The sequence below is a fragment of the Daphnia carinata genome, chromosome 7 (assembly GCF_022539665.2).
Source record: "Daphnia carinata strain CSIRO-1 chromosome 7, CSIRO_AGI_Dcar_HiC_V3, whole genome shotgun sequence".
NCBI classification, from domain to species: domain Eukaryota; kingdom Metazoa; phylum Arthropoda; class Branchiopoda; order Diplostraca; family Daphniidae; genus Daphnia; species Daphnia carinata.
Genome location: NC_081337.1, coordinates 8,795,903 through 8,822,022, shown reverse-complemented (window position 1 = coordinate 8,822,022; position 26,120 = coordinate 8,795,903). Strand labels below are relative to the sequence as shown.

Sequence of the window (26,120 nt, the reverse complement as noted above, 5' to 3'; positions counted from 1 at the left end):
GTCATTGAGGTCAACAAGACAAGGAACGGTGGAGATTTTTCTGCCATTCCAGCAAAAATTTTAAAAAGGTATGAATTGCAGCTATTGTCCAATGGGGAACGTGCTAACGAATTGGAGCGTGTAGTTTGGCGCGTAGTTTAATTGATGGTAGATCAATGAAAGCTGCAATGACAGAAAACGGCTGTTCTAATTTTCTCTTCGTGTCTAAAACAAGCAATCTGATTGCAGTGGAAATTTACTATCCTCCTGTGCCAAAACAAGCCTATAAGCATTTTCACCGCGAGAGAGAGAGAGCCCCAACGAAAGCACAATTTTCTCTTCGATATGTTTAGACTTCCCCGTTTATTTTATTGTGAATTTATCGATTGTCCAGTCAATATAAAACTTCTCTTTTACTTTCCTAATGGAAGATGTTACGGCTAATGTTCCGGTTCAATTCGCGAATGTTTCTTACTGAAAGACTTTCTCTTCGACTGTTATTGAAAATAGCATCCCCCGCAACATAAATAGCAACAGATGCTCAAAATGACTTTCGGATTTAAACGGGACCAAAATAAAAAATTAGAAAAGAAAACACAATTTGTATCAGTGGTTGCACCCCCTTGAAAGAACACAAAGAAGAATCGCAATTCCCATCGGCAGAAGAACTACCAAAGGTGTGTTTAAGTCTAAGGTGTGTGTGTGTGTGTGTGTGTGTGTGTGTGTGTATCAAGTTCTTGCGGTGCGGGACCCAACCGTGAGCCGGGGCCTTTATTAAAGAGTCTTCGCCAGTAGCCGAACTGCATCAGTCGCTTTGCGCCACTCGTTGATGACGCTCAACACTGTGCTCGTCTTCTCTTGTTGATTTTCTTAAAAGCCAATTGTTAACAAACGTAGCACGAAAAGCAAGTTAGAAATTCAGATCCTCTTTGCCAAAACATCTGATTTTTCGAGTTTACTGAGGCACTGCAAGTGTCGCAACGAGATCGAATTAATCAAACAAATCAAAAATCTGTTGGACGATTGAAGTTAACGATTCGCCAGTGTTAAAGATCCCACGCTACACAATGTCTTTGACGAGGTAAGATTTAAAAAATTAAGAATTTAATTTGTTATTTTTTTTTTGCGGTGCTGGTTTTGGCAATTAAACTGATTGAAATGGGAAGTGGTACGACTTAAATGTTCTGCTTTCTTCGCTCTCACTGAGAAAGCCTCGAGCGAGAGAGTAAGACAGGACACATTCCTCAAATGAATTGTACCGTACTTCTCTTTAACGATACTGCGTGTAAAAAAAAAATACAAACAGATAAATAATAGCTGGGGGAAAAAACAAGGAAGAGTGCCTTGCTGGACTGTGCATTTGCCCGCCCGCTTGACCGGCAATAACGTGCAATTGCACGTAAGAGCAGCCAAAGGCTCAACCGTCGCAAGTCCGTTCTAACGGCCTTGCGGTCTCAATACGACGTGGGTAGGAAAGTATTTTTTGAAAAAGAAAAATCTGTGAGCGATGGCTTTAGCCACTGCTGTTTGTCCGGCGTCAACAACACTGAGACGGACAGTCTAAGCTGATCCGTCCTTGGACATTCACTAAAGACTAGCCATCCGCAACGAATCGAACGGAGTTTTCTCCGCTCTTTTCTCATCTTTCTCCCACCCATGGTGATGCAAGAGAAAGGCCAGCCTCAAGTGCAGCTGTTTCAAACCAGCAAAAAAAAAATGTATTTCTTTATTTTTTTTTAAATGTGGACTTGTTAAGAAAAAGGTTTCGTTGAGTGCAGCCTCGCGATCCAATGTCTTTGTCCACTGTTTCGTCAGTTGACCATCAAGATTATTTTTATAAAAGGCATTGATCTGGCAACAGGTCATTAGCATGAACACTCGCCAAAAAAAATGCGTCTTTGTCTTTTTTAACGGATGATTTAAAAAAAAAAAATAATAGGGAAAACGCATGGATGTAAAGAAAAAGAGATTATGACATTAATGAATGTATTGCGCTCTCGATATACTTGCGGCGAAAAAGAAAGAAAAAACGGTAGGAGAACCTACGCACTCAAATAGTTCCTCGCGGTCCATTTCCTGTCTTTTACAGCATTTAAATTGCTCCAGCTACCTGACTATAGCGAGTACACCTTTTCTATTACATTCCATTGGCTACGAAAAATAAAAACGAGCGACAAAGAGTGTTACTCCAGCGTCTTGCATCATTCCCGATATATTTAAAAACAAGTAATTTCTCGTTTTCTTTACGTGATGACGTCCTGTAGTAATGCTTTTTGTCTTATTTTTCTTGCCATTTGGTATTTTAATTATCACGTTTGCGAAACTCGTATCCGTTTGCCTCATATTCCTCTACTCCGCTTAAAATCACAAAAAAAAAAAAAACCTTTGTGGCATACAATACGTTTTTCTTTTGTTTGTTTTTTACCTGTTTCATAATTCCAAAAGCTTCTAGAGTGATACCACTTTGCTTCTCATTACGGAATGATGGACATGATTTAAAAGAGATAGCCAACATGATCAAACGTTCGATAACACGAGTATTTTTTCGAGTAGACACGCACTATTAACACAAAAGCGTTACGGCTCCAACAGCTAAAATTGCGCAATCAAAACAAGTCTAACCGCATTCAATTTTGCTGACAATAGCGCGTCAGTTCTGCCATTTTCTCAAAAAACTGACTACAGGAACCTGTCAATTACAAAGTTCTGCGCTTGTCAGATCCAACAATTTCCCTTTGCATGGCTCTGATTTTTTCACAGACGTCAGTGAATACAACAAGGATCAAAGAGAAGAAAAAAAAGGTGAAGGAAATTCCGCGGTGCCTTTTTTTCTAACGCATCTTTTGTTAAAAACCCCTCCCAAAAGGAAGAGCTTAATTACATAAGAAGTGGAAGCTACACGTATGGGAAAAAGAAAGAAGTGCTACATTGAAAACGATGTAGCTTAGCAAACAATTGCCTTCTTCATTTCCACGATTAGATCCGTCTAGTGAACCGCCATGCGTGTAATCATCTTCGTCAACATGTTCACCCCGGTGAGTAGAAAAATACCGTGCGCAGTCGGTGTATCATAGCCCGGCCAATCGGTGCATTTTAGACACACAAAGAAAACATTGCAAGTGAAACACAAAACTTTGCTACCGACGGCATTTTTTTTTTTTTTTTAGCCGGGCAATAAAACAAACTTCACTCGTTTTATTCGAGAAATTAAATTTCTCTCACGGCTTCTCGAAAAATAAAAAGGTCGGACAAGAAGGTCACGCATACATTCGAGAAGTTCGACTAACGCCACTTTTCCAGTGAAAGTGAAGATCATACACTTTACACACTCAGAGCATTAAAAAAATAGAAGATTATCGAATTTCTCAGAGTGTTTCAAAGAACGACAAAACAAAAAAAAAAAAAACTTGCGACTTTTCATGCTTCCATGCTGCGTGATTTTCCGTGACACGGGAGGACTTTGAACGCGGCAAAGGCAAGAAGTTGGAGGGTGAAGACATTCGTGCCTTCTCTCCGATATTGAACTTGCGGTTAGCAATTGGCAACGATCAACATGTTTTTTTGTTTTTTTTTTAAGTATTAACAATAGCATCAAGTCACGAAAGGCATTTGACACTGTCAAGCAATTGTTCTGGTCAATAAAGGGAGACCATCAATGCAATCATGCATTGACGCGTTTTACAGTCGGGAAACAAAAGAAGGAGCAAGGGTACGTCCTTGACGTGCTAGCCGTGTCCAATGTGATAAAAGGTGAATAGCCTCATACCTTCCATTTCTCTACTCAAATTCAAAAATGCTACTCGTCACATTTGTTTTTTTTTCCCGAAAAAAAGAAATCCTGAGTGCGTCTAGTTTTATTCGGATTTTAACTTCTTCGCCCTACGGTTGGGAACATCCAATAAGTTTCTTATGAGTTGTTTAGCCGACAGCTAAAACTCACATGACAAACATGCAGCAACATGAAAAAAAAAAAAGTAGTTCCTGGAAGGGGGAGGTTTTTGTTTTCTACTCGACCAAACATAAAAACAGGAGGGGGAGAATAAAACGTACGAGAGGAAGAGCGCAGAAACTCGCTGTTGGGTTTTTACTGGGGTTTTACTTCAATGTACCGCAACTGATAAAAAAAAAGAACACGACAAGTCGCCAAAACATTCAGATAAAGCAAGTAAATGGATTTCCGGATTTCCAATCGAAATGGGGGAACAGGTCGGAACAACAATGCAAATCTCATTACCACACAAAAAGTGTAACGGGGAAAACAAGCCTTTTCTTTTTTTCAACATCATCTTTACTCGATCGCGTTCTTCCAGATAATTAATGCCCACCCGATCAATAATGAAGAGTGAATCCTCTCGTCAAGTTCAAGTTAACATGGCAACTGGTTTACACCGTTAAAAAAAAAAAAACGCTTTACGAGTTTAAGTCTTTTTTGTTGTTTTCATTTCCTCATTACCCCCTGGTCAATTGATTTTTTTGTTAAACCGGTGCTGTTGTTTTTGCTTCTAAATAGCCAAATTTTCTCGTGACGTGTAACCGCAATGCAATCATTCGTGACGGCAACCTTCACCTGCATGTCACGCTCCGCCTATCTCCCTATCATCTATCGTTTCGTCTGTACAGAACACACAGAGCATTTTCCTCTTTTCACGTTTACTCAAAATTCTTTGACAAAGCTAAAAAAATTTAACTTCAGATGCACCGAAGCGGATTGCCGATTTGTTAAATCTTGAAATCGGAGATTCGTCGTGTGACAGGTGAAAACTGACACCCCCGAAGACGAATCTTTTCGCATCTTAGACATTTCTAAATTCTCTTATCGAATTTTCAATCGAAAACAGTGGTGTGGCACGAAGATATTCAATAGATCTTTACCACGATAGAAACAGGTTCACTGACAAAATGTTTCTCAACAAGGAATGTTGTAAACATTCCATTGGATACTTAATTTTACCACATCGTGAAAAAATAAAAAGATGTTGGGAAATTCACAACAGGAACAACATCAGCGGAATGGGAATATCATGAAACAGTCACTTACTTTTGTGTCGAAGATTCAGATAACGCCCCACATTCCAATTTTGCCTGTAGAGTAAATGTGCAGATCGACGCTAGTGGAAGGTTGTCTGCTGGCCTATGGCGGAAATCAAACAATCTTGAGTTTACTATCTTCCCTTTGGGCACATATTTGGTTAAACAGTTTTACAGCGAAATTATGCGGCACTGTTTCTCTCTTCTGTCTGCGTTTTGCAGTCATTGCCACTCGGGACGTAATGACGAGGAGAGACAGTTAAAAATCGTGAAACGATACCACATGTCGTTTCTACTTAGACTTTGAAAAAAAAAAGACTTTTTTTTTACCTAGTTTGGGCATTGTTTAAATGCATGCTGATTTTCTTTCACGATCGGTTATATCTCTTCTTAGAAAAGTCATGCCGGTAGAAAAACACACACGAAAGAACACTCGGGTTTGTTCTATGGCCGTGTTGTCCCGAAAACACGAATAGAAAAAAAGCATGCACAGACACGAAAAGAGATAATGGACGAAATGGCGCACAAAAAAAGGTCAGGGTTCCGGTACTAAATGTCGAGACCGATCTCCTCCACCGTACAAAACTTTTCCAATGGATGACCGACGTTGCAAAATTTATTTTTTCCACTCCCACGAATCAAATCCCTACCCCTTTTCTTTCCCGGACGCCAATGCACGTGTATTTCTTACCCACTCCTCAAAACTAGAAGCTCTGCATTTTCCGAATTGTAAAAAGAAAAAAGAAAAAGAACAAACAGAAAACAAAAATTATATAATGTTAGCCGCCAGGTTGATTGGTATTTAGCTTCCAATTTGTTCTTTTAACATTTCTAGACAACAATGTTGATAAACAAGAAGGAAAATCCAGTACAAAAAAGCAATTAAAGTCGTGAACTTCTCGGTGGACCTAAATAGTTTGAATACCACAAAGCCGTTTTCGTTTTGTGGCATTGGAATGATGATGGTTCTCCTTGTTCATCTTCGTTCTCCTCAAAAAAGCATTAACTATAACAAACAATCAGAGGAATCATAGTCCTACATGCCTCAATTACATGAACTGCTGTTAACACTTTTGCTAATCATCAACCCCAGTGGTGATCACGAACGAGATTACCTTTAGGCTAAAATTCTATGGCGCAGCCTTGAAAGGTCAACAAACCTCGGGCAAGGTTGTGGCCGTCTCGACAGAAATACTTTGGCCGTCTTTCTTCGGTGCGAATTTGATGGCGTATCAAACGTTTATGAAACGTAAGACAGTGCTGCCTCTATAGTTTAAGAGTCGTCTGCTATTCTGTTGGAAACCAGCACACAAGAACTGCCTTAACTCGGTTGGTGGCCAGATTGATGTTTTTGCCCTCAGGTTGCTTGAGATTTTTGGTTCCAGACGCAACCCTATTCTAAAGATAAAAAGAAACGATTTAAAGATGGTTAAAACGACCAAGAAAACTATATCCTATAATTTGTGTGCATTACAATAATTTCTTTAAAAAATCTCAGTTTCTGCCACGTATATTAAATGTATTTGTTCTTCAATTTTAGAATGATACTATTGCCAGTTATCTTGATGGTGATGACCGGTTGTTGGCCGGCGTCTGCCGATCCCCGGTTGAACAACGCCATACTGTGGAAGCGTTTGGGTCTGAATCGGGCCATAGGCAGCGAAAGGCCGCAAATCACGTCGAGCAAGAAAAAGGGCGAGTCAACCGTGTACTTTATTAAATTGCCGCCTCAACCTCACTACTATTCTGCGTTTAACCTTCTGCCATCATCCGGCTACCAGAAAAATACACCTGAACCTTTTGAAACGGTAAACATTTTCTTCAAAATATTGTTAGACTGCAAAGGATGCTTTATTATATCATTATGCAAACGTCCTTTGCTTCTTTTTTGTTAATGGGAGGGCATATCGGTGCACTTTCAATGAAAAAAACAACAAGAAGTTTTAAAGAAAAGAAAAAGGACTGGTGTATGCTGTGGAACGAATTGATTCGCTCCAGCAAGAACAGAGGGGAGTGCACAGATAATGGCTGAAATAAAAATAAACTTAGCTGTCGTAAATTGTTGTGCGCTAGTCTTGTTGATGTTGACAGTCTTTTTGACGTGATTACGCTGATTAGGTGTCGGTCGACTTCACGGCAAACGGGAAACCGGAGAATGTTTACCATTGGAATCTACCCTTGGGTGTGACCTTGCCTTCGACAACAACGACGACGACTACAACGCCACCTCCTGTGTCTAGCAGCCCTTCGCCGTTGAATCAGAAGAAGCCCTATCGGCGTAATTATTACAACAACGGCAAACCACACAAATTATATTTCGTCAAACCTTCTAACCGTGCTCCGGTGACCACCACACCGACGCCCATTTCGTCGACCGCTAGCAGCACAGAGGCACCGCAATCGACCACTGTCGCCACCTTCTACAAGAAATTTCAATTTAAAAAGAATTTCAAAGGCAACGGGAAACCAAATCAACTTTACTTCGTCCAACCCGCCCATTTCAGTTTCTAAACATCCCCCCGCATTTTGTTTTCTTTATTTTTGATTGCCTTGTTGTTGTTGTTGTTTTTTTTTCGTGTTAACGTTATTCTATAGCATGCCATTAGCGAAAAAATAAGCAAAACATAAACGAAAACTAAAATAACAAATTTTGTTTTAGAAAAGCGCGCGCGCAAAAGTGTCTAACCCATTCATCAGCTTGAAATGTGCATCATTGTTAAATTAAAATGACCGTGCAGAAATGAAAAAGAAACGCGAGTAACGTATTTTGTTTTCCATTCTCGTCTGCTCCACTCTCTTTTTTTTAACCGTCATTTCACTGGACTTTTTTTTGTGTGTGTACATAAACGGTGGAATACGTTTGTTATTTTTCGTTATAAAATAAAATTGCGAAAAAGAAAATGTTTTTGCTATTTTTTTTTTTCTAAAAGCGGGGGTTATGAGTGTATTTTCTGATTCACGGCACGTTGTCACATATGAACTGGGGAAGTAATAAAAAAACACAACAAAACAACGGCAAAATCAACAAGCAAAAAAGAAAACAGGCAAAACTACGTTCAATTTCACTGCAAATATTAATACTATTAACGATAATGTTAAAAAAAACAAAACATGTTTTATATAAAGGAAATGATTAAATAACCATTCCGACTACGGCATGAACCCAACGCTCCAATGTCAACATTCGAGTTTCCGGGCGGTGGCAATCGAAATTACAAAAATATATTTTAAACTTGACGGCATTCACTTTATTTTCTTTATTAGCAAAAATAGCACGGCACAAGTCATGACAACATCGGTGATTAAATAAAGAGCGTGATGTTCTCCTTCGTTTTTCATCCTTTTAAATTTCGTTCCATTTTTTTTTTTTACTTTTAATCATAAAAAGTAATTAAAAAAATAGATTAGCGTCTGATAAATTGAGCTCTCTTGAGTTTCGGATAGATTTGATGTAAGAGATCCAAATAATTGGGTGGTCTGTACGGAGCTGGTGCCGAGTAGATGCCGCCCGGTTTGCCATTAAACACGAACGGTCCCTTGATGTTGATAACACGTGAATTGGTACGCGGTGGCATGAGTGTCGTGGTCGATAACGACGTGTCCAAAGATGAAGAATCGGTAGTTTCCGTCTCGGCCACACTGCCCGGTCGTCTAGTGGTAGCCACAAAGATGGGCGATTGCTTGAAATAATCATCAGGTGAGTCGTCCCTAAAGGGTGTTCGACCCGAGACGAACGAACTCACTGGCAATTTGATGTAATAGATTGGCGAATTAGGCATCTGACTCAATTTTTTGCTGGACGGGCTAGCCCTGACAGCAGAGGGCGTTTTGATCTTGTCAACATCATTTTTCGCTGCTTGTTTTTCGGCTGGTGTTTTGGCTTTGATGTAAATTTTTGTTACGCACGGCTCTGTCGTTGTAGTCTGAGGTTCGGTCGTCGTTGATGGCTCCGTTGTTGTTGTTGTAAGCTCGGTTGTAGTTGTTGGCTCGGTTGTTGTTGTTGGCTCGGGTATTGTTGTTGTTGGCTCGGTGCTAGGAACTCTCGTCGATCGCTGAAGATGAGGATTAATGTTGATCAAAATGGCCGGTCCTTTCGAGCCGGGACCATTTCGCGAATAAGAAATAGAACCAGCTGGAAGCTTCACCCGACGAATGGGACTCTCTTTGCTGACGGGAGGAGCTGTTGAAGGATTTGTTTCGATAACCGCTACTGGAATGGTATGATTAAGCTCTTCGGGGTTCTTGGCCAGCTTTGGGAAGTAAATTTCCTTCTTTCCGTTACCGGCCTGATTGAGTTGTTGCAACAACGCCGCCATACTTACGCGTTTGATCGAACTGGCACTGACAATTTCGGCCGCCCTCGAAGATGAACCTGCTTCTTCATCTCGATTCACCTTGAACGATTTCAGAATATCCAAAGGACGCCAATGGTCTTTACTGAACATGCCACTCGTTCTGAAGACGCGCATGTTGCTGAACTGGGCCCGGGCCTCGGTGGTCGTCATCAGGCAACAGCAAACAAACGATACGGCAAAAAGGAATGGCACTTTGTAGTCGGTACACCTGCATCGTTACACGGGGACAATTAAAAAACGTTAATTAAGTCATTTCCATCAAGATGGGAATGAAAGTGAATGCCGGCTGTGCTATGTAATTGTCAGTTTTAATGAAAACGTAGAGAACAAAACAAGAAAACAAAAGAAATTCTGGCCGTATTGTTTTTTATTATTCTTCGGTTAAGGGAGAGACGAGAATAATGTGTGTCATTCCGGACTAGATTCGAACCATTTGTTTAAAAGGGGTCCACTACATAAAAGCGGGTCCTCAAGCGAAACGGGTGTCATCTCCCGCAGCGTAACAAATGACGTGCTCTTTTACTTTTTTTTTAAGTACCTAACGCCGCCTCTGATAGGCGCTTTAACGTCGCAAACCAAAGTCCGTTTTCTTTTGATCTTGAATCGAAATGCTTTTACATTCCATTCGCCATTTTTTTTTCCCCGTTGAGATCAAAATTGTAAACAATTGCGTTGATTACAAAACAAATTGAATACCCACAGTTATTCTTTATTCGGGGAAATCTGTCTATTTCATAATTTATTATTCCAGTGTTGCTGAAAACAAAACACACACACACACACACAAAACACCGTTACAGCGTTCAACCACCTCCCTCCTGATATTTTCGGTTAATTGTATACTATTTTGTTGGTGTTGCATTTTTTTTGCGCGTATAGCGGCACGCGGACACGAATCACTCCCATTAGCTGGATAACAATTTAACATTACTTTCATTCCCTTTCTTTTTGTTTTCATTCCATCAAAGACACAATGCCAAAAAAAAAAAGGAATAGACACGACTAGATGGTCCAATTAAACAAAATTGTAGATTAGAGGTCACGCAATAATAATCTAGACCCGCAGGGTGGAAGCTCACATCTTACTCACGTGCGTCAGACGATATAATTTTATTTTTCTTTAGAGACTAGACGTGTCACTTTTAAAGCGCCACTAGTCATTTTGTTTCGCTTTGTCTTTTTAAAATCATTTCGACAAATTTCTCGTGAATTTCTCAACGTTATAAGGCGGGCAACTGCGGTGCCGCGGGAAGACCACACACTAAAAATACACTTCGTTCAGTCTGGTGGGGTACATGTAGAAACTACACCTGGCGTCAATCAACCGGTCGCCAATGATGGGAAACCCGTCGAGACAAAAAAAAAAAACAAAAATTGGCTCGCAGTTCGCACCGTCACCTTGAGAAACCCACACCGAAAAAAAAAAAAAAGCGAAACTTCGACATTATAAACATCTGTCATCCGCCTTTTAGCGCGAGTTTAATAGACGCTAACCCAACATCTAAAAAAAAAAATATAAATAAAAAATACCGTTGCAAATAAACCATGGCTTGTCGGATGCAAAATGTAATTTACGAGCTCTCCGTAAATAAAACGGCCAGCACCTGCTGCTCATGTGGACTCCGCCTATTCAGAGAAAACATTTGCCCGGAGAACGTGGTTCTCTATTCACCCATGTCATCAGGGTTATATTTGTTACTTGCACTTCTGCCCAAAAATGAAAGCATCTCTATCATCCTATTTTTTTTTTGCGCCACTCCACTATTACAGGTGAATAGGCGTAATGACTTGGCAAAGAAATGAACGCGTGAATGAATGCATATACAAGCCAAATAGCTACTGCTGTGCATGTAAGAAGCGCCTTGCCCGGCTGATAACATCTTATATGTCTACGTGATTCGTTCTATTAGTATTGCCTGCAGAAGAAAATGCATTTTTTATTTGTACAAGAAGAGCATCAAAAAGTAAAATGATGACGTTATACGCCCGTTAGGCTTGTATGCGCAGGACCCCACGTCGCCAAAAGATTTATTGTTTGCCTACACAATGATGATTAAGGGTCATTCACATGTTTTTCCTCTTTTGAAGGGATTAGAATTTTTTAAGTTATATATAAGGGGTGATCGTAAAAATGAAGATTGTTTTTAATTCCGAAAAGTATAACGACAGTCATTCCTTCTCTGTTGTCTTAATGGCTTTGGAGACTCTACATGAATAAGAATCAGGCGAAGACAGTAGCACTTTAAGGTCGAAAACGAGTGCGATGGCATTCGAAATAATGTGGGGGAAAAAAGGAATGATAAAAAGAAAAGGGACTCTAGCATAAAAATAATTGTTTTGATACTAAAGAAGGACTATCCCGAAGGCGAGAAAAATATACGAAATTACCGAAAGGTCACGTTTGAATTGTATCATTTCTACATCGCTGTAGAGTTGAATTCAAATATTTAACTATCTCTGAGATCCTCTCTTTTCCTCCAAAAGAAATGAAATGATGCCTCAGTCTGTCTGAAATGATTGTAATAAAGAAGAGTTTACATCGCGCTGGTGTGCACCAGTATCATTTCACGCGTATAAATAAATAGGTACAGCACCCCCTCATTCTTCTTACATGTACCAAATTAACGGGCGGTAGCATTTAGAGTGTGAGAAATGGGTTTCTTTTTCTCTTTTCTCAAATCCGTTGCATCCCGGATGACCGGAGAAAATTCTATTAGTAATTACATCGAAAATGTACGGTAGCAGCTAGATGTAATGTATACGGTAGCTTGAAAATTGAATAAGTATACACAACGTCGTGTATAGAAGGGGCTACAAGTATTTGGAAGATTCGTTATACGTTCCTCACAAACCTACCGGCCACCGGGGTAATATCGTCGACATTTCAAAAATAATCGTAATGAAAAATAGAGGTCATAGTAAAAAATTACACTTGGAAATCATCATCATTATTTGGAGTGTCCCGTTTTTGATTATTCTTTTTTTTCCCTTTTCTCGCCTTTGTGTTTAGAAAATTCATTACATTCTTCGGGAATCGTTTGTTGTACTCAAAACGAACGGAATGATGGCACGCGGAAAAGCCAGGTCATGCACGCTGGTATTTTTTATACGCAGGCGTTGATGGTCGTGTTCCGCGTGAATACTAAATAGGTACACGTGTAAGCTGTCGTGTTTGGGGCGACCCGAATATGCTCAACTTCGTTACGGTAATGACCTATTCAAACACGAGGCTTTTGGACTGTCGACAGCGTCAAAAATGATGGCCAAAATGGCCGGAATGGGGTCAAATAAATGGAAAAGAAACGCTGTAAAAAAAAGGCCACGAATAGAATTCGGTAGACAACCATCGCATAGTACTCCAAATTTTGCAGAAAACTAATAACCAAGTCCTGAAATTGGTAATATAAAATGCAGTAAAAATAAAACGACTAAATCATTTGGTTTCGCATCGTTTCAATCGTTTGGGTGAAGATGAGCCAACAAAGAATCAGCACGGTTGATTGTTTTTCACAAAAGGATTTTTGGTGGGTTTTTGGAACGCTGGAACGACGATGGAATGCAACACTTTACGACGAATTTTTGTTTTTTATAGTACGAATATTGTCTCTTTTTTTTCCTCTCTCGTTTAATCAACTTTGTTTTTCAATTAAGTGTATCGATATTAAACAAATCGTGTTGATATAGCCAACACGTTAGTGGGCGGTGGAGTGGTGAGACTTTTATGTAAATGCTCTCCAACACCAAGGCCGTCCGATCGCCACCGTGGGAGTGTCGGACCGTCTTCCATGCAATTTGAACTGTTTGGAATTTTGTTAAACCATTGGATGCTGACCCGTTAGGAAGGTTTATATAAAAAAAAATACGATTAAAGGTAAACATGCCTATAAAGAATGAGTTTCTCTTATCTACACAATATCCCGCTGCGGTGGATCGAACAATGGAAGGGATTGTGTGCCAGCTGAACTGTTTGTGTATGACGCATACAATAAATGGCCTTGCCCTCAGATGGCCATGTGTGCTGTTGATCCGTTGGACCGGCCAACTCAGCAGGTGAATTTTTAATTGTTATTCCATTTCAACGGCATTGAAAAGGCGTCGGGGGGTCATGAGTTGCTATTTTTAGAAATGGTATGTCAAAGAGAGGGGAAAGAAACGCAATAAAAATTGTTTGTCAATTGATTTCTGGCGATTGAATCGCGGCTGGGATTCTGTTCCATCACCAATTGATTGAAGTGATGCAGGTGGTTTTTGAAATAAGCACGTCCTCAGGTGCAACATCTCTAGCGATTTTAAATGAAAAACAATCTAGCGCAAAGGTCCAAAAATGTGGAATACATTTTCGAAACAGGTGTTTCAGAAAAAATTTAATTTTGTAGTTGGGAAGCGCGCAAAATGATTTGAGAGTGGTGTTCGCGGATACGAGTGGGCGTCACGATGCCTAGATGGCAGTAGGAACTGAACGAACGCGTGATTATTGGGAATATTCGGGAAAGGTAGAAAAATATCGTGACGACGACGCCACTCTGCGGTTCGAATCAAAATTATTCCCACCAAACGAAACGAGTTAAAAAAAAAAGGACGACAGGATGAAATGTTACGAATGAGGTGATAGTCATTTTCGGGATTTTATGGACGTGAATAAAAAAAAAATGCGGACTAACAAACAACATCTTAAGAGAAAAGCAGAAAACACGCGTCATATTGGTACGACGTGTTTAAGTGGCAATCTCGAAACAAGATTTTCAGAAAATAAATGACGTCGTAACACAGCTTTTAGTGTTTACCTTGTTTTCCGTACATAACAACACCCTCCCCGAAAATACATATTTTTTTTTTATGCTAACGGACAACGTTAGTTACGGACGGATTGTAAGACTTGTGAAAATCATGATGAGAGAAATGGCAAGGATAAAAAAAAAAATCTTACATATTCAACGTCGATAACCTCCACCTTTATGGTATCTCTTGTTTTTTTTTTTATTGTTTACGTTGTTACAGCCAACGTTTGTTTACCTAGATGGAACTGATCGAAAAGTCAACGATCCATAAGGTAATTTCGAGAATCTGTGTGCCATTTTTTTTTTTTTAAAGATTCCGCCAGCACTAGTCGCTCCATTGCTTGCGGAATGCCGAGACTAGACGTAGTCGGATGAAACTGGCCCATTTTCATGGCAACACAATTTTTCCCACAATCGCTGCCAGCGCATTAGGGCACGATTCAATTAAATTTTTATGCATCGAAAAAGAAGGTTAGAAACGATCAATCCGAGTTGGATGCCTCAAAACACGCAATAGTTTGAAAAAGCAAAAGAAAGGCAAGAAAAAAATGGAGTTTCATTCAAAAAAAAAATTGAAGATAAAATCTGGAAGGGCATCACAAAGTCGACCGAATTCTGCCGCCGCTAAACACACGAATTATGATCGCTCATTCAATTTTTTACTTAACGATCTTCTTGGTAGGACAAAATGGTCGCTGTCACTGAACCTTTGTTATTAAACGTTTCACCTGACATGAGTCGCTAACGACTTGAGGTTGATGCCTTCACGGACGTTTGTTCGAACTATGTGTTATTCGACTAAGAAACAAGTTTTTCAATTTGTTTTTTTTTTTTCGACAATTTTATCGCCAAAGTTTACGAGACAGGATGAGTCCGTCGCGTCATTTTTATCGAAACGTAAGAAAGAAAAAAACGATAGAGACAAGACGTAATTGTCCGTTCAAATAACTGTTTTTCAATTTCCTCCTCCATTTTTTGTCCTATCATTGACTCGAAAAAACATATTTAAAAAAACAAATCTATTTATGTAGACGAACCAGCTTCCGTATTTGAATGCGTACACTGGGTCAGTGCGTCGCGTTTAAAGAGACTACTGCCTCGATGGCCTGTTCCAGTTGACGGTGATCAGCACACAAAGACGCAGAGGAACAAAGAAAAGCCAGCAGGAAGGCTACAGACGTTAACGAAACACGATTAAGAATAAGAAGCGAAACGAGAGAGAAGGCTGAATAATAAAAAATAAATTAATAAAAGGTGAGAAAAGCCCAGCGATAAAAAGAACTAAATGAAAACGAGCGGGAATTTTCGTAGTCAGCTGCGTGTTTGTATACTTATACGGGTGGGCTAGCAGCACACGCTCCAACAGTTCACGCGGTCAGTCGATGAAAAAAAAAAAAAAGACTATTCTAAGTATTTAGCGACAGGTGTTCTGATGTTGTCGGGGCCAGCTAATGAAGTTGAACAGTTCGCCTACAAGAATCACACAACGGTATCGATGATGATTCCGTTTCGGCGCTGGCCTTTTCTATTTCAAAACTACAAAAGTTCGTTCCAACGTTGCGCACTAGACGCACGAACAGAAAAACAACTATGTTACTAACTTTACACGCACGTACGGTAAACAAAAAAAAATAGACGTTAGACGATTCTCTGGACCACACAGTTAATTTTCGTGGATCTATGTGATTAGGTAAAACCATTCGACCTCTAACCTCTCCCCGCTAATGAAGAATCTAAGATTTTTCTAAATTCAACAAAGTATCGAGTGCCCAGTTTTAATATGTGCATAGAACACAATATGCTAATTCGCATCCCTCCCCGTCTGCTTCTACAATACCCTTGGTCATCGCGTATCCATCAAAGACTGTTGATGAAACGGGCAGTTCCAACACGCAATGTTTTTTTCATGAAGAATCAAAAGCGTTTTTGTTCGAAGTTATTTTTGAATCGCCGCGCTATCTATAGGATATAATTACGACGCCCCACCCTCTTCCAATCAACTCCCACCTTTGTTACGAACCCTCTCAAAATCGAAAAAAAAACAAGAGATCGTTGACGTGTCGATGAAGAGTTGCACTTGACCGACCAGAACGTAAAAACCCGAGTATTAGTATGTAGTCAAACAATCTACCTCTTCCTAACCTGTTTGACTACGCGAGGACGATAAATGTACTGGGTTTTTTTTTTCTCTTTCGTTTGAAATTTAGCCAAACAAAAACTTAGGCGTGAAAAAAGATGCGAGTCATCGACTGTTAAACATCGCACGCAACAAACACGCCCGAATCGTACAGACTTGATTGTCACTCGCCGCCAATCTAAGTGATCACGACGTGCGTCATCCACCGTGAAAGCGCACAGTATGGGTGTGTGTGTGTGTGTATACATTCGGAAAACAGATACACCTGCCACCCCATCACGCGCACACCTGCGTGTCTCCTTGCGGTGAGACTTGTACGAGATCAATTCAATCTCTTTGTTTTCTGTTTCTTTTTTCCATCTTTTGTGACTCGAATTTCCACGTCACCACAAAACAACGCGGCCCTACGTCTACACAATAGATTGGAACCTAGATCACGTAGTCTTTTGTGTGATACGGAACACAGATACGCATTTTCTCTTCTCGAAATTCAACCACAAAAAAAAAAAAAAATGGGAGGAAGACGAATGTTTTCGATTGGCCTTTTTCAATTGTTTTCTACTGCACACGACTCACTCTCATTCTCACGTTGACAAAAATTGCGATTGCTTTTCTTGTTTCCCGTAGGTGGGCGTAATCGTAAGATAAAACACGCTCATCACGTCGAAATAAAACAAGCGTTTGTTTAACAGCGCAACAGGGGACATAAACTGAGATTCAATTCAGAACACGCCGAATGCTTTATGTGTTTTAGTGGACCGCGAAAACGTGTTTCTCAGTGGGGTCCCTCTCTTTTTTTGCCAAATTGAAGGGGACAAACGGGTATATGTGCGCAAGACGGCACAATCTACAAGGTGACAACGATGGCGACCGAAGTGGACATCGTTTTACGATATCTATTTTTCATGTCTTTTTTTTCTGATTCTCGAATTTTTCACTGTAAAAAAAAAATTCATTCAAAGCGATTACGTGTTGCTGGGCCACGTACAAGAAACAATAACCGTAGACTCGTTTGTGCAAGGACCGTCTTTTTCACTACGAATGGTGCCCCATCATAAAAAAAAAAGTAGAAAACCGTAAAACAAAAAAAAATGCTAAAGAAAAAGACATACGACATTCGAGAAAGTCAATAAACGAATGTAGCTAAGAGGTGGACTGATTTTTTTTTTGTTTTTTTTTTTTTTTTTTTTTTTTTTTTAACAAAAATTATGGCCGGCGCCCACGGTGATGACGGCCGGAAGGGATATTAGATGGATTGCCTATATATCGTGACCTTCATCTTGCGTGTCACTCACACGGTCCACTTCAACATTACGAATCAAAGTGAAACAAGTCAAACATGTAGCGCTCATCAACCTGAATTCATCAACGTTCGTTCTGTGAAAGAAAACGAGTTGAATCATGATCTCCTCAAATGATGAGAAATCTTTTTACTTTCAAAAAACGAAGAGATAAAGAACAAGACACAAATGAAAACAAATGAACTTGCGAGAGGACACGACAACGCGTTCGGTCGCTTCATTTCGATATATTGTTGGGCGTCGCAAGAGCCAAAAGATGCCAAAAAAAAAAGCGCGATAATGAATGATGAAGAGGCTGCTATCCATCAAACTGAATACAGGATCTTGTCAACGCTGTAGATGACTGTCGAAAATAGTTTGTATTTATCTCTTTTCCCCTCGTCCCGGACTTCTCTGCACATCCAGGAAAACCAACGACAATGACATTCATTTTTTGTTAAAAGGAAAAATCTCGAGTTGGACACACAAACGGTAGGTAAATTAGTCGTTGAATGGAGGGCCCCCAAAAGAAAAGATTTCGCGTATTTCAGCGGCTACCGAAATTGACTGTATACGCACCACACATCACAAAAAGAAATGTCCGAAAAGAAAAAAAAAAAAGAAAATTTCTTTAAAAGCCAATTTTCTTTCTTTAGAGGAGGACTGAGATGTGGGTAAAGCAATAATTTTGAGAGAGTCACGACCCTATTGAAACGGACATTGGACATAACAATCGCATAACCAACTCTCCGTTTTTTTCAAAACATTAATTTTTCCCGTTTCCCTCCTTGCTTTTTTCCTTCTACTTGTCCAACGCCATAACGTGTAGAATAAAAAAAAACACCTGAAAATGTTTGGAGGCTTTTGTTGTCTTCCCTCTATTGTACGTGTCGGGGCTACGAACTTGAAGGTATGCAATAAGACCTGTCCCGAAAAAGGTGAGATATGAAAACGAATCATCTCCGTGCTGCCGATTGTTAGAGGATTGGACCAGGTAGGATATGGTATGATGACGGTTGAACTTTTTCTTCTTTACCTCATCGTCTAAGTAGCACCCAATTTCATCGATCATCGATTCCTCAACACCATCACTATCATCGCCAGGGCTACATAGCGCTGGATGGAACAATAGTTTACGTCAAACAACGACTATTACGCGTCTGTAATGATTTGTCGGCGCTACCAATGAGACAAGCCATAAAAAATGGTTGAAAGGAATTATAGTAGATGATAGTGCTCAGAGAAAAAGAAAAAAGAGGCCTCGTGTATGACCCTCCCCAAAGTCTTGATGAAACAAATTGGGCTTTGAAATGCGCAGGGGGAGGAAACAATGAGAAAGGGGGATGACATGTTGCCCTGGAGCGCGTCCGGCACCTCCGGGAAACAGAGAAAAGGAACGACAAAAAATAAATGCACGAAGACATATAGCCCACGTACGATGAGTTGTAGAAAGAAATGAGTTATACAGGGATGGAGGGCGAGAGTTTAAAATCCCTCGTCTTCTACGTTTCTCACGCCGCCTGCGTATAGGTACACCGACAGCGCACTTCTTGGTACTTAACGAGCCTTTTGACATTAAATTTAAAACACAAAAACGTTGTAATCATGAAAAAAAAAAGGAATGAAGCGAAAAAGAAATGCGACTCTAGGTTGGCGGTGACCTAGTATGGAGTGGTATTGTAAAGAATGAAAACTAAGTACGATATTAAAAAATAATTTTTTCTTCTTTCTCTTATTTTGATGCGGGGGGGTTTCTGTGATTTCGTGGGTGCCGCTTTCCGCATGACCACTAATGCTCGTCTAACGACGTATTTTCTTTTTCCTCCAAAAACGGATTTTTATTTGAACTAAGTTCTTATTGCGCGAGCGGCGCGCAATGCCCCGCTTAAAAACATCGATAAAAATGCCCGCCCGCCAACAAGCCATCATCACGTTATTCGGCAAAATTAAAAAATTTCCAGTAAATAACTGTAAAAAAAAAAAAAAAACACAGAAATATTAAAACGATGTTAAGCCTACTCAGAAATCCTTTATCTCAAATCAGGTGAATGAGAATGTGGGTGGTTTGGCGGAGGCGTACCTTCGTCATTGACCGAAATATCGTACCTGATGGCCCATCAATCATAACAAGCCCCCCAACACACAAAAAGAACAGTAGCAGCTATTTGCTTTTGCCATCTCACTTGGTATATCTATATATATATATCTTTTTTTTTTAAATATATATATAAGAGGTACTTGGCAACACTAAATTGCTACTGTTGTGTACACCTGATACGGCGATTAACGAACCGCAAAAAAGGGCCGAGAACATTTCTTAGATGAAATCAGAGCGGCAACTTTTTTCTCTGCTGTCTCTCACCTACTGGTGGGTTTGTATTTGTTTTCAGATTTGTTGTTTTGCGACCCACATTGAATGGCGTCGCAGTCGAGCGTGAACGCGCCAGCAATGATGAATGACACGCAGCGCGGGATGAAAAAAAAAAATGGATACGCCAAAGAGACTGTGACAAGTTCAACGACGCGCTAATGTCGCGATTCCAACACTATGACGTCACCTCCATCCAAACTCTTTTTTTTTTTTTTTTTTTTTTTTTTAAGACCTTTCTAAAAGTGTGTTCCGGGCGTTCGTATCGAGTAAAAATAAAGGTATGTGAATGGCAAGAAACGAAGCGGAGAAGCGACTGTTGTCGCGTTCGTCGGGCGTGACGATCGACACAGTGAGAGAGAGATACAACGAGAAGAAGATCATCTTGACTGATGTTCTAACGGAAAACAAAAAATGGCAGAGAGTTTGTGTCAGAAACAAAATCCGGGGCGTCTGAATAATGATCCATAGGACTAGCAACAACAAAACAAGCAGCAAAGAATGTAAACGATGTCATGCCAAGGACGACAATCTTTTAGCATCAGAAAAGCTTCCATTCCACAAATGACGTGAACGAATTAACGAAGCGGCTAGTCTAGCACGCGTTTAATCAAGCCTACGACCTGTTCCTTTTTCACACTGTTGTTTAGACTCGAATTGAAATGTCTAATATCAAAACTTTTTTTTTTTTTCGCCCCTTATTCTACCGGCCGCTACTTTTTTTTAATGCATCTCGAGTGAGATAGCGCTCTAAATAGCGGAAATACTGGCTACTACAAACAGGTTTTAGTGAAACCATCCATCAGTTTTTGTTTCGGACGTGTGTGACGACAGGCCCGAAAAAAGCCCGTCACAATTCAAACAACACTGGGGATATATTTCTACTCATGCAAATGAAATAGAAAAAAAAATCGTACCTGTTTCGAGCCATGGCGGGATTATTTTGTGTTGGACAGTCGTTTCCTTCCTGCTGTGCGATCGGCCGGCCGGTTTGGTAGACTGGAAGAATCGGACCTGGTCAGACCTGGTCAATCAAGAAAATAACAGGCACTTGATTCGATGATCGATGACAGGAAAAAAGGACGCAATCAGAACACAAAATGAGCTGAAAAATGTCTGACTGATGTTTTGCAAAAACGACAGAAATCTAAATAGAATCACTCACGCGCAAGTTGTTTACTAAGCAAAATTGACGGATGCAAAATCAAAATTCTAGCAAGTGAGAGGAACGACGAGGATGGGATGGCTTTAAAAAATAGGAGGAGAGAAAAGAGGAGGTGAGTACGAGTGTTGTGGGCCAAGCGGCCGGGAGAAGACTGAACGTTCGGTTTCTCCAAGCCGAGGGTTTTTATATCAGCTAGATAGCCCGCCTTATTTTGTTTTTTCATGCTTATTCTAGTAAATACATGTATACTATCTTTTTTTTTTTTTGTTTTGTTTTATTCTTCTTCTTTCTTTTTCTTCCTTTTCTCTTGTGTACTTTCCCGTTTTCTCAGTTTGGATTTGGCATTTGTTTTTTAATAGAAAAATGCGAGGGATCAAGCAGCAAAAGAGAAAGACCGGGGCAGGTGAAATGTGCGTGTGAGTGGGACTGCGACGGCCCACTAGTCGCAGAGCTAGCCGGCCGGTAGACACATGCACCAGTCTGGGCAAATAAAATTTCTATTTTCGTATAACATGATCTCTCGAAACCGTCACTGTTGATTGGATCTGTTCCGTCTCGTTGATAAAGATTTTTATTTTTTTAAAGGGACCCGAAGACGTCATTTAAGGAAATTCAATCTTTCGCCTCAGGGATTACGAAAGACCTGGGGAGTCCGCTTAATTGAATAGCCATACAAACCACTCTGTATTCAACACGAATCAAAGCGTCACGGCCAAACAAACAAATAAATATACACCTCAGAAATATCAATAAACAAAGCAATGAACGATCCAACTTCTGAAGACCGGTCAAGTACGTACTCGAGTTCCTCAAAAGCTCTTTTCACAATTAAGAAAAAAAAACCGTTAAATTTGGACAATCTAACCGTTTCGACGTTTGGATCAATCACGAACGTTATCTACGCACATTCTCAAAAAGATGCTGAATTCTGGTTTATCACAAATCAAAGAGCCTCCTAGATGTGAAATTCCAGTTTAAATATGAAATGAGGAAGCCAATCGAGATTGGCGACAGCGGAATATCTAAGACTCGTTTCTTTTTCTTCTTCTTTTGAACGGTCACGCGGAGACAATTATCGAGCGTCTTAGCGCTACTGTGCTGCACCTCCCCCCATTCTCATTGCAGCGTGTCCAGCGTGGAAATCGCTTGTCATCCGAGGGTCCCTCTCTTATGTTCTTTCAGCAACAACAATAACCAGTCAAGTGATAGTTGAAGAAATGCACCGCTATAGACACCCCGGAGATTGCGATGAAGCGGGCAATAATTAATATATACACGTACCACTTGTTATTTAAAAATTTAAGAGAAAAAAAGAGGGGATAGGCAATCATTTCGTGAAAGCGTATCAAAAAAAGGTCCCCGTGAAAATGAATCTATTTCCAACGAGAAAAAGGAAGCGGGACAGTACACGAAAGAATAAACAAGTTGCAACAATTGTCGTCACATCGCGGCGTTCCTTCCCTTCCTAACGAGCCTGCGTGATTGCATAAAGAAAGGTACCGTTGGATGATGTCATCATTTTCGTTCGGTCCATCTCTGACGTCCGTGAATGATTGACGATAATTTCTATAGAACGGAGATTTTCTTTTTTATTTCTTTTTCTCCCATATTATCGCATCTAACCACGTAATTCGCCTTCTCGCAATTTGGAATTTAAAGAAAGAGGAACAAAATAGCAAGGACGCAGCCTTTTCACGCGGGATGCCAATCAGGTACGTTTCAATATTTTGACTTTGCATTAAGAAGGAAGAAAAACACGTTCTCATAAACTGTTCCGAGGTTGTTGCTATTTCCCCAAAACTATTTCTCGTCCTTAAACTATGCAAGTATTCACGGCATGAATAGAAAAGCTCATTATCTCTTTCTTTCTATAAGCGAGGCCAGTAGCATAACATGAAGATCATTTAACTTGGTGGTTTTCTCGTACTTGTTTTCTTTCTTCTTGTCGCAAAAGAAATTGGAGCTCATTATCCTTTTGCACAAAACAAAAATGAGTTCCTCGTTTCTTTTTCCCCTAGTTTTGCTTATTAGACTAGACAAATCTGATGCGTAATGTACAACGGCCCAGTCATTAGTCAACGCTTTTACGCAAGCTGTGACCAATGCGAGGGCCGTTAGTCCACCAAAAGAAAAGACTTGTTCTACCTTTTTTCGGCTACTTACGACGACAATTTACATTGTCCACCTCCAACCCAAAACATTTGAATTGAATGAGGCAAAATGAAAATCAAATTTTCTGGAATTGCCGAGGTCAATTTTCCGCCTTTCATCCCGATTTCTCCGACTTCATTTTTCTTTTTCAATATTGGGCAAAAAAAAAGAAAAACAACAATAAAGAAACGAAAAAATTCGGCGGAACGGACAACTGTTGATAGAGCTCATTGATCAGTTCACGGATATTGGCGTGGCCGGATAACACAAGCATCAGCCTCGTTTTCACGGCTAGTTAAAATTGTTCGGTCAACCTTTCCCCACTGAAACGTTTCTCGTTTTTCAGTCCAATTATGAAAGCAAAGCTCGATCAATCGAATTAATATCGTTCACGCTGGAAAAAAAAACCAACAATCTTTTCTGAATGGGTCGCAATTATCTTCGGTTCACATCATTCTGCTCGACTTCTAATGCCCTCTCTCTCTCTCTCTCTCTCTCTCTCCCAGTCAGGTGGAAAACAAACACGCATGTCCGACTTACAAGGTGGGCCAGCACGAGGCCGTCAAACAAAATGAATGAGTGAAATTTTTTGGTTGATGGGGCTATGCGTAAAAAATCCAAACAGACGTAGCCTTTCATTCTATAAATTTGGCAAAATACAAACGAAGATTAAGAGGGAAATGAACAACTCATTTTGGATACTATTGTGGTGGACGATAACTGTAACCAAATAAAAAAAAAACCCAAACTAAAAATAAACTTGGAAATAGGAACAAACACCTCAACATATTGGGTAAGAATTTTTTATTGTCTTCTCTGGCGCTTCTTTTGTTTATGTTTGGAGAAAGTTGCTTCCGCCGATGACATTCCGTCACCGCCTTCTTTTTCCCCAATTCCTTTTTTTTTTTTCCCTACACCCAACCACGATTCGTACCCAGTGGGCCAGGAAACAGCTTTTTTGTTATTGTTACCGTCATTCTATCTTATTTTTCAAAGTGACCTTAATACACCTAGTACATAGACACAATGCACATAAATGCAATTCGATGTGCCTTCACAAATCGTATTTTCTATTCGTCCTCATGTTGTTCACACATCGCCAAAGATTCTATTTCAAATTGCCTAACTTTTAACTATCTATGTATAATAAAGTCTTTAAAAAATGTGAAGGGAAAATGAACGAATCATTTTTGGAAAGAAAAAAACAACACAAACCGAGAATGTCTGCGCCATGTTCCCAAACTTTTGTGGTTTCAGACTCCCTACTCAAAGACTTGGGGAGTCTAAATATTTCTCCTCATCTTCATACGCATCCCTCAAGGCGACTTCCCCTTTAAATCGTTTCTAATTCTCATTGAAATGAGATTCCCAAGACTGGTTCTTCTCGACAAGACGAATAAGAAAAAGTCATGCGTTCGACGTTCTTCGACACCCTCTTTGCCTAGATTTCCTACGGTGCGTGCGGCACGTAACACGAGGGCCACACACAGGTGGTTAACTGGTTATTACCATTAATCTATTCATCGGATGTCAGAGACAGGGACAAGGGTGTATGCTTGTGTTTATTTTTCTACCCCTCACTCCGCCCTTCCCTCTGGTTCTTGTACCGTTAACCTTTCTTTGAAGCCGGGACAACGAGAGAGATTCTTACCCCGAGATGATAGGTACTAACAAATGGACTGGTGATATTGATGACTGGCGCGTTCGTCAAAGAACAGATACATTACATTTAAAATAAAAAAAAAAGAAAATAAAAACTAAAGGGAGAGTTGGTATGAGAAGAAAGAAAAAAGTACGTCACATCGATCACGTTTCCAAAGACACTGGGTACATCGGCAGTGACCGCAGACGTTCCACTATATTCATACACGGCTTATAAATGTGTACTCGATTATGGTCTGATGTGCATCGAGGGAAACCGTCAAGTGGTGAATCATGAAATCCCCCCCACCCACCCAGCCCTAACAAAAAAAAAAAAATAAAGTAAAAAAAAAATAAATATGAAAAACCAAAGAAAAGATGGTGTTGTGCAATTAGATACTATTCTGGGTTGCACAATGCGAGCGGGAGGTGGATGTGAGAATTTTCTAACACCTGAAAATGACTGTGATGCACGAACACACTTTCGGCTCGCTTCAAAATATGGGCTGTACCAATCTCCCCTCCCCCCCCCCCCAAAAAAAAAGTAGTTTTCAAAAAAAAAAAAATAGAGAAAATGAAGAATGTATCGACATCGCTCTCCCTCCATATTTCGAGATGACATGGAGAAAAAAGTGCAATTGAGTGGAGAAAAGCAGACCCTGATTGGAAAAAATTCAGTGAAGCGACATGATCGCCATTGATTGTTTAGTGGACGAAGACCAAACGACCAAAAATAGGCATGAAAGACAAGAAATTTGGCGCCAAAACGTAGCGGCCATGCACAATCGCAGTGAAAGCTCAGTCTGAACAATTGCATGGGCACTTACCAGTTAATTCCAGGTTGCAGGAAGCAGCACTCCAATTTTCGACGAGAAAAGATCCTACAGCTCATGTTGACCAACCGTTGCAACGAATGACCGACTTCTTTTTTCTTTCTCAGCTACGACACGTGAATCACACATTTCAGAAAGAGGCGACTGCTCAATAGACACGATGGAGCCTGAGAAGGCAACCGCACACTCTTCGCAGCTAGTACCCATAAACATCACATTGTTTTGCAACGTTGCAATGCCTTTAAAATTTTTATTCGCTTAATCAGCTGGCCATTAAATCAGACACCGAAACCTAAACTGCTAAACAGCTTCCCAAATCGTAAAAAAATGTCCGCTCAGTTGACTCAAACGCTAGCAACACTACGTGTTAGAAAGAGAAGAAAAACAATAGACCAACGTTACTTA

General features: G+C 40.2%; 2 protein-coding genes across 4 annotated transcripts; one reads left to right on the top strand and one right to left on the bottom strand.

The window, feature by feature from the left end:
- The first annotated feature begins 870 nt into the window (after positions 1 to 870).
- On the top strand, positions 871 to 7,907 carry LOC130703920 (uncharacterized). 2 transcript variants are annotated; one of them, XM_057525388.2, is made up of 3 exons: positions 871 to 1,060; positions 6,548 to 6,815; positions 7,126 to 7,907. In XM_057525388.2, exons 1-3 carry the CDS (start codon positions 1,047 to 1,049, stop codon positions 7,516 to 7,518), a joined length of 675 nt encoding a protein of 224 aa, XP_057381371.1. In that variant the 5' UTR covers positions 871 to 1,046; the 3' UTR covers positions 7,519 to 7,907. The 2 variants fall into 2 exon arrangements, with proteins under 2 accessions (XP_057381371.1, XP_057381364.1); XM_057525381.2 differs by having other exon boundaries at positions 6,542 to 6,815.
- Positions 7,908 to 7,925: 18 nt separating this feature from the next.
- LOC130703714 (mucin-2-like) lies at positions 7,926 to 25,914 on the bottom strand. Of its 2 annotated transcripts, none has more exons than XM_057525167.2 (3): positions 25,710 to 25,914; positions 20,843 to 20,949; positions 7,926 to 9,570 (listed from the first exon to the last, which is right to left on the bottom strand). In XM_057525167.2, exons 2-3 carry the CDS (start codon positions 20,854 to 20,856, stop codon positions 8,412 to 8,414), a joined length of 1,173 nt encoding a protein of 390 aa, XP_057381150.1. In that variant the 5' UTR covers positions 20,857 to 20,949; positions 25,710 to 25,914; the 3' UTR covers positions 7,926 to 8,411. The 2 variants fall into 2 exon arrangements, with proteins under 2 accessions (XP_057381150.1, XP_057381158.1); XM_057525175.2 differs by lacking the exon at positions 25,710 to 25,914 and adding an exon at positions 21,091 to 21,208.
- Between the last annotated feature and the right edge of the window lie 206 nt (positions 25,915 to 26,120).